The 8,817-nt window shown below is 57.4% G+C and overlaps 1 protein-coding gene across 1 annotated transcript; it reads left to right on the forward strand.

Moving 5' to 3' along the window:
• The first annotated feature begins 7,599 nt into the window (after positions 1-7,599).
• Positions 7,600-8,420, forward strand: LOC143363622 (transient receptor potential cation channel protein painless-like). The gene has a single exon (XM_076804188.1). It carries the CDS (start codon positions 7,617-7,619, stop codon positions 8,418-8,420), a length of 804 nt encoding a protein of 267 aa, XP_076660303.1. The 5' UTR covers positions 7,600-7,616.
• The last annotated feature ends 397 nt before the right edge of the window (positions 8,421-8,817 follow it).

The following is an 8,817-nucleotide window of genomic DNA, read 5'->3' on the forward strand; positions in this document are numbered from 1 at the left end:
GTTCATGTTTAAATTTGTTCTTCTTTGCGCCGTGATTACCGATTGATTTCAAGATGGTAAATCGGGACGATATCCGTAACAAGATTACCCCCTCGGAAAAAAAAATAAGGTTAGGGTTAGGGTAGGGGTCCGAGGACCTATGCCCCCGGTGGTGGGGGGCGAAGTGGGTCTGGCGCGGGGAGTTTCCCCGCGCCCTGTTATGCCCCCACAACTGGGGGCGGTGAACTTGGGGGCTCGGGGTGTGAGCTGACCCGGGCCCCCGGGGGGAGCGTAGCTCCCCCCGTGATAGGCCGACACCCCCCGGGTTAGTTTCCCGGTGTAGGGGGGTGTCGGTCCGTCCCTCCCCGATTGGGGAGGGGGATACGTGGGGGGTTGTGGGGAAAGGAACGGTCGGGGCGTGCCGGATCACGCCTCCGACGGCCCTTCCTTCCGGTGGCGGCGTCTTCTTGCCTCGGCCGGGGCTGGTTCCTTCGGGATACCGGCTCCGAGGGGAGCACGAAGACTCCGGGAGCTGTGGGTGGACCGAGCTGGGGCTCGGGAAGCCCAATCCGAAGGCTCCAGGGATGGGGACACCGGGCGGGTCCCTCCGCCCGGGGTCTTATAGCGTAGGCAGTGGGGGAGGTTAACCCCTCCCCCGGGGCATGATGATAGCTGGGAGGTGTCCTGTTGAGTACTCGCGTGATCCAGGCACCTTCCGTGTAGCTTAGGTGGGCGTGAGGTTGTAGTGGGTAGTCCCCGGGGGTCCGTCCTCCGGGGAGAATCCCACATAACCCCGGCTTCCCCCAGGGAGTCAGGGTATGTATAAAACATTTCCTCACGATAAAGAAAAAAAAAAGGGGTCCGAGGACCTGTGGCCTCTACAGTGGGACCATCTGTCCCACTGTCGAGACGTTCTCTCTATTTAAGGGATGTCACAGGTCTCAAGTCCTCTCGCTCCTCCTCCTCGTGGTGGACCCTGGGAACACACATAGTTGTGTGTTGCTAACGGAGCGAGGGGCATTCCGCGGGAAGTAGTCCCAATGATGTATGAGGCGATGCCGGCGGGATCTTCGGATCCTGGCAGGGCCTGCCATGCCGGCAAGGCTCACACGGAGGGGGGAAAAACCGCAGGCTTTCAATGGGCCCTGCGAACGACCGGGGAGGTCGCCGCAGGGCCCCATACCGTAAACCGGTGGTCATGTTTTACCGGAACGGGGGGCTTGCCTTAATGGGCCGGCCTGGGAGGAGGATAAACCTCTATAAAAAAGTCTCTATCCCAAGCTATCGAAACGTGGCGATGGGAAACCCCCGGAGTATGTGCCGGGGTTGGGCGATGCATGCATCCGCTCATAAGCGTTGTACAACCTCGGGATACCTGCCGACCTCCTGTTGGATCTAGACTTATCTCGGTAAGCGGCTCTGCCCCGGTGGACACTTACTTCCGCTCAGTACTTGGAGGGTATCGAGTGAGCCGCCACCAGAAATGGGGGCGTAGTAACCAGGCCCGTGTATGAAAACATGGATGTTTTGAACGACGAGCCACGGAACGTAAATGAAGAGATGAAGGAGGGGAAATCGCGCCCGGAAGCGGTAGAGAAGGGAGCGGTGGTGGACATTGTGCCACCAAAGGTCATGGGGCCACCTGCCCCAGTTGACGGTGGCCGGCCCAAGCCCCGGCTTGGGAGGGGCACCCCAGAACCCAACCCGGAGGACGACCGGTGGTCGGTTCTCTCGGGTGCCTCCTCCAGCGGCACGGCCAAGAAGCGCTCTCGGTCTGGGAGCGCCTCGCCGACCCCGTCGGTCGGTAAGAGGGAGAAACTGGAGGTGACCTCCCAGCCCCCCACCCCCCGTCCGGAGATAATGAGTCTGCTCCCCGGAGAGCTGACCGCTCTAATTGTAGAGCGGTCCCGCGATAACAAGGATATGGCCGAGCGGAGCAGGAACCTATAGGGGACATTCCTCAAAGGGTTCCGGGACAACCACGACAATATCGAGGCGGCGGCTCAGGAGCTAGACCGCAGGGGCGTCCAGGGTGGCCACCCTGCTGCCGGCTCCGACCCCGCCTCCCTCATGGAAAAGACCCTTTTAAGGGAGAGGAAGGCCGAACTGGAGAGGGAGTTGCGGGATTCCCGCGACACCCTTGTGGCGGTAAACTGGGAGCTTTTGCTCACCAGGCGGCTGCGCGATGCTCCACCCCTGCCGACAATACCCGCCCCCAGCGCCAGCGGGGACACCCCGACACGCGCGGCGCCCGGAGCACCTCATACGGGGGAGGCGGCGCCAGACATGATGGCCCAGATGCGGGCCCTCGTGGAGGCGGGCCTGAGCTCCCTCTGCGAAGAGATGCGGAGGGAGCTGTGTGGCGCTGTCGGGCTTGGTGCGCGCGGGACCCCTCAGCAGCCGCCACCCGTGCCTCTGCCGCCGCCACCGCCGGTTCCTGCGCCCGCGCCGCTGCTGCCGGCCCCTGTCCCGGTGCAGGGAGGTGCCGGGAAGAAACAGAAGAAGAAGAAGAAGGGCGCGAACGCCACGGGGAGGGGAGGCTCCTGCTGCCCTTCCGGCCCCACCCCCCTGCGCCTACGCCAGGTACCCCTGGAAAAAGGGAACCCTGGGTCGATGTGCTGGGCAGGCGGCAGAAGGCCGAGTAGAAGGCTGCAGCCGCCGGGGCTAAGGCCCATGTGAGCGCCCCCAAGGCGAAGAAGGCCGCTACCCCCACCCTCAAGGGTGGAAAGGCAGCGGCCAAAGTGAAGGCCCCTCCCCGTTCGGCGGCTGTTGGTTACGGACATTGACTGTCCCGGAGCGGAGCGGGGCTTCCTATGAGGAGGCCGTTAGGAGGGCCCGCCAGGGCATCGACCTCGATGCCCTCGGCATTGGGGCCCAACCCTGGAAGAGGGCGGTAACCGGAGGCCTAGTAATAGAGGTCTCCGGTGCCGACGGCGGCCCCAAGGTCGACACCCTGGCGGCGAGGATGACCGCCGTCCTGGGGGACATGGGGGTGAAGATCTCCAGGCCCGTGAAGAAGGCGGAATTCCGCCTCACGGGCCTGGAGGTGTCTGTCACCCCCCAGGAGGTGGCGGAGGCGGTGGCGAGGGCAGGGGGCTGCGACGCCGAGTCCGTGAGGGTGGGGGAGCTAAAGCCCCCCCCCCCCAGCGGACTCGGACCCATTTGGGTGCAGTGCCCGGCCGTGGCGGCCCTGCCCATAGAAAAGGCCGGTAAATTACGCGTCGGGTGGTCCACCGCCCAGGTGGTGGTGCTGGCTCCACGACCGATGCAGTGTTTCCGCTGCTTGGCCCTTGGCCATGTACGGCGGCGGTGCACTGCAGAGGTCGACCGCAGCGGTCATTGCTACCGCTGCGGGGATCCGATCCACCGGGCGGTGGAGTGTAAGGCGCAGACCCATTGCGTGATTTGCGTGGCCTTGGGGAGGCCGGCGGGACACAAGGCGGGGAGCAAGGCGTGCTCCCCGCCGCCTAAACCGGAGAAGGGCGCAAAGGGGGCCAGCCGTGTGCCCCCCCCCCCCCAGAGCGTAGCGCTAGGGACTTCGGGGGGATGAGGGCCACACACACCCCCCCCCCCCCCCGCCACCAAGGAAGGAGAGAAGATGGAAGTGGTGGCGGTATCTGGCGGGACGGGGGACCTATGCCCCCCGCCACCCGCGAAGACCGCTGAGCAGGGGACAGGCGCGCAGTCCAAATAATGGCCCACCTCGCCGGTCTCCCCAGCCGGTCCTCCAGGACAACCTCAACCACTGCCGCCGGGCACAGGACCTGATGGTCCAATGCCTGGAGGAGTGGAGGGTTGGCCTCGCCGTCGTCAGGGAGCTGTACAGCGTCCCAGACCATCCACACTGGTACGGTGACGCTGACGGCTCCGTGGCGGTGTGGTCACGTCGACATTCGGCGTCGTGCCCCCCTGCACCGTGGTTGAACGGGGCAGGGGGATGGTAATGGATAAGTCGGGAAGACTTCTGGTCGTGGGGTGCTACAACTCACCCAGCTGCGACTCCGCCGAATTCGGGAGGTTCCTGGACCGGATGGGGCTTATGATAGCCCCATATACAGGGTGAGTCACCAAACGTTAGCACGTCAAATATCTTTGTTGTTTCTAAAGATACGTAAAATATGGTAAGGACAAAGTTGAATGGTACAATGGGGCTGACACGATGCAAAAAAAATTTTTGTTTTTATGTCATTTTTTTGGAGATATCAAGGTCACCTTGACTTTTTTAAATGGAACCACCCTTTTTTAAACACCTACAATGATAGTCCCTTTCATTAGGAATTCAGTGACTATAATTAGTCCAAGGACATTCAAGGTCAAGGACAGAAAAAACGTATAAAACTAAAATATGAAAGCAGAATACGTTTATCACGGTTGAGACTTGTAGGAAATAGTAAACATACTATGGTCGTAGTTAAAGTAAACATACTAAGGTCCTTCAATGTTATTCAGCATTCTTATTTACTATCAGTATGTTTCCAAACGCGATTCCGCTATGTTATATTCGATGACTGAAAAGTGTGATATGATCACGATTTACTGTGAATGCAGGCCCGACTACTTTATGAAGAAAGGTACCCCGAGCGAAACACTCCTTCTAGACATACTTTCACTAATACGTACAGGTTGTTTCGAAGTACTGGAAGTGTACATGCAAGACAGTACAAACGGAAGAATCCCACGACTAATGAAGACAATGAAATTAATATTTTAGCAGCTATAGCTGTCAATCCTCACGTGAGTACGAGAAAAATTGCCCGGGAAGCAGGCATAAGTAAAAGTAGCGTAATACGAATTCTGGCCCGACATAAATTTCATCTGTTCCACATATCGCTCCATCAAGAATTGCACGGGAATGATTTTCAAAATGGAATTAGCTTTTGTGAATGGGGATTGCTTCAAAATCATTCATTTTTTCTAATGTCTTGTTTACGGATGAAGCAACATTTACTAATCGTGGCTCAATTAATCTACGGAACGCCCATTATGTGGATAATCCGCACTGGCTGCAAGAAATTGATCATCAAAGACAATGGAGCGTAAACGTGTGATGTGGTATTTTGAACGACAAAGTAATTGGACCATATTTCGTTAACGGAATGATGACGGGACAGAAATACGCTCAATTTTTGCAAGAAGATCTGCCAATTTTGTTAGAAGATGTCCCTTTACAAAATCGCTATGATATGTACTACCAACACGACGGTTGTCCTGCTCATTATGCACGAGTAGCAAGAGAAACGTTGGATTCTCGATATCCAAACCGATGGATTGGACGAGGCGGAACAGTTTCATGGCCAGCATGTCCGCCTGATTTAAATACACTGGATTTCTTTTTATGGGGTCTGCTAAAAGAGACCGTGTACACGGATGCTCCAACAACAGTTGAAGATATGCGTCAGCGTATCATCACAGCATGTACGAATATCACGTCGGATACACTTATCAGAGTTCAACATTCATTCAGAGCTCGTTTACAACAATGTATCGACGCAGACGGCCATCATTTCGAACATTTATAAAATACAGGTATTCCGCTTCCATATTTTAGTTTGCAACGAGACACGTACGTCTCGTTGCGAGCGAGTTTGCGACCAGGCCCGCACCAATCACCGACTAGGACCAGCCGCGCGCCAATCCGCGAATCCAGCCCGGGCGCGGTCCACGCGCGGTCCACTGCTATAACGATCGCGACGAAACCACCCGAGACCGGAGTTGGTCTGGAGCAGCTCTCGGGCGAACACCCGAGCCCAGATCCTCTCGCAGCCGCGCAGAATCGTGCTAGCCTCGGTATACTACCGGACGAACACGCCGAAGCGCTGGGACCGGCCAAGGCGTACGTGGGTTTACGTCCCATACGCCGAAACCGAGACCGCAAATAGGTTCTGGGAGGCAGTCGATCGACGGCCTGCTCTTTTCAGAGCACCGTAGTTCCGACACTCCGGACCGTCATCCCCCACTCCTCGGACCCGTTCCCGCATCCCGCGCTCCCGACCGGAGATTCCGCGCCGCGGTCCAGGAGTCTAGTCTCCAACCGACCGCAGCAGCGTGTGGAGCTCGCCTCACGGTATACTACCGTGGACGAGCGACCTCGCCGGTTTCGAGTCGTAGACACGAGGTTTACGTCTGCGTCTACGCGCCCCGCGAGCCCAGCCGACGCAGGAAACGTCACCGATTCACGATCTTTTGCTGGGCCGTGGCCGTTCCGATCACCTCGCCGAGGCGACCGCGCGACGGGAATCGTGGGGGTGCGGGACCGCGCCGAGAACGCCCGATCGCCGTGCCGACACCGAGCGAGCCCGGCTCGCCCCGCGTTCCCCGCACCACCGTACCGCGCACCGTGCCGAACACGACTCCGGTTTCTGCCGCCGTCCACCGACGGACGGCGCCCACCGCGACACTCCGGACCACCGATACCAGTACCAGTACCGGAGATACCGATGCTACGCGTATAAATTAGGATTAAGCCCGCGTTATTAGGAGAAAAGTGCGTTAGATTTAGGTGTTCTACCGATTAGGTTAAGCTCGCGTTATTAGGGAATAATTGCGTTAGATTCGCGTCGTTACCGGGCGTCCACACTCACAGTTTCTTTTGTTTTCTTGTAACCAGGCCGGCCGAGAGACAGGCTCCCGCCGAGACTCCGTCGCCGGACCAACGGGGAATCCGGCCGACCGAGATTAATAATAAACTATTACCATTTCTTTTTACTTTAATTGAGCGTTCCTCATTTAGTCACCTTGTCCTCCCTCCCCAAAGAACCCTGGCCGCTGAGCCAATCCGGGGAGGGCTCGCACGCCTCGCCGCGCTCCACGCAACGAGGCATGTACCGTTACAAGTTTTATACGTTTTTTCTGTCCTTGACCTTGAATGACCTTGGACTAATTATAGTCACTGAATTCCTAATGAAAGGGACTATCATTGTAGGTGTTTAAAAAAGGGTGGTTCCATTTAAAAAAGTCAAGGTGACCTTGATATCTCCAACAAAATGACATAAAAACAAAATTTTTTTGCATCGTGTCAGCCCCATTGTACCATTCAACTTTATCCTTACCATATTTTACGTATCTTTAGAAACAACAAAGATATTTGAGGTGCTAACGTTTGGTGACTCACCCTGTATAACCGGTCCGGTGCTGGTCCTGGGGGACCTCAATGCCAGGTCCACAACCAGGGGAAACCCCGGGACCAGCTCCCGAGGCGAAGTCCTAGAAGACTGGGCGGAGGGGATGGAGCTCCAATTGTTAAACCGGGGCTCCGTGCCTAAGTGCGTGAGGTGGAACGGCTGGTCGATAGTGGATGTATCGTTCGCGACCGCCGCCGCCTCTCGCCGTGTGTCCAACTGGCGGGTCTAGGATGAGGAAACTTTGTCGGACGTCTGCTACGTCCTGATGGACGTGGCAGTGGTCTCGGACCCGCCGGTGGACACGCCCTTCCGACGTGGCACCCCGTAGCGCCCAGATGGGCGCTGAAACGACTAGACGGGTACCTACTGAGGGCCGCAATTATCGGCTCCGCCTGGCCTTCGTCCAGGGAGCGCGGGGCAGAAGAGGGGGCGGCTTGGCTCCGGGACACGTTGCAAATGATTTGCTTGAACCAACAAACAAGAACAACTGCAAACAAGAACCAACGCAACCGAAAAATGGACGTGTTCCAGAATATCGCCGGCAACGCTGGTTTCAAACATCTGCTGAAGCACCCGCTGCTCTCCTCGTTCATCTATTTGAAGTGGCAGAGAATAAGCCCCGTGCTCCATGTGAGCTTCGCTTTCCACTTCCTCCTCTACATTCTACTGAGCGCGTACATCATAAGTAAAATAAGCGGTGACAATCGCTACCCAACAGATCACCCGTCACCGGAGCCAACTTCCGTTACCATTTTAAGTATACTCGCTGGCATGTTCCTGGCAGTGTTCGCGCTGTGGAAGCTGTTTCAACTGATCTTATGGCCATGCTGCTACTTGCCGAACATTAAAAACTGGCTCGAGATGGGGCTGGCGGCTCTTGGATTCTATATCTTATACGGCGAGGTTTCTAATAGCATCACTGCCGTGGTGATACTGTCGTTCACTTGGCTGCTGGTGGTCAAGATGAGCCACTACTCCACGATGTCCATGGATATCGAGATGTTTATAACGGTGTTCCAGAAGTTCCTTCGATTCTTGACCGTCTACGCTATCCTGATCTTCTCGTTCGCGGTCGCCTTCTTCGTCCTGTTCAAGGACCAGAAGAACTTCCTGGACATTGGCCACTCGATGTTCAAGAGGATGGATACCCTCTTCCCCCTCAATGACGGGGAGGGGGTAGATGGGAACGCGCCCCGGAGCCGACCTCAGAATGGTCAGACAAACTCCGGGTCACAGAGTGGGAGCTGCACCTGGCCGTCCGGGAACTCCGGGCTGGGGGCAAGAATGCCCCTGGTCCTGATGGGGTTCCCGGTGGTATAACGGCCTTAGCCTTAAAGGTCCTCGCCCCGGCGTTCAGGAGCGTCGTGGACGCGAGCCTGCGCCGGGGAGTCTTCCCCACGGTGTGGAATAGTACGAGCCTGGTTGTCCTCCACAAGGAGGGGAAACCCGCAGAGTCTCCCTCTGCATACCGGCCGGTATGTTTACTCGACGAGGCGGGCAAGCTGTTCGAAAGAATAATTGCTGCCGCCTCGTCGACCACCTGTCGCGGGGTGGTCCTGACCTGAGCGACAGCCGGTATGGGTTCAGGAGGGGGCGCTCCACAATCGACGCATTGGAGTCGCATTGTTGGGGCAGGGTGTTGATCGCGGTGTCGTTGGACATCTCCAACGCGTTCAACTCCATGCCCTGGAAGGAGATAGCGGGCGCGATGGAATAC

The sequence above is a fragment of the Halictus rubicundus genome, unplaced genomic scaffold (assembly GCF_050948215.1).
Source record: "Halictus rubicundus isolate RS-2024b unplaced genomic scaffold, iyHalRubi1_principal scaffold0081, whole genome shotgun sequence".
In the NCBI taxonomy this organism is placed as follows: domain Eukaryota; kingdom Metazoa; phylum Arthropoda; class Insecta; order Hymenoptera; family Halictidae; genus Halictus; species Halictus rubicundus.

What these genes read in the sequence shown, in the direction of transcription:
- LOC143363622 (XM_076804188.1), top strand. Translation starts at nt 7,617, where the DNA reads ATGGACGTGTTCCAGAATATCGCCGGCAACGCTGGTTTCAAACATCTG.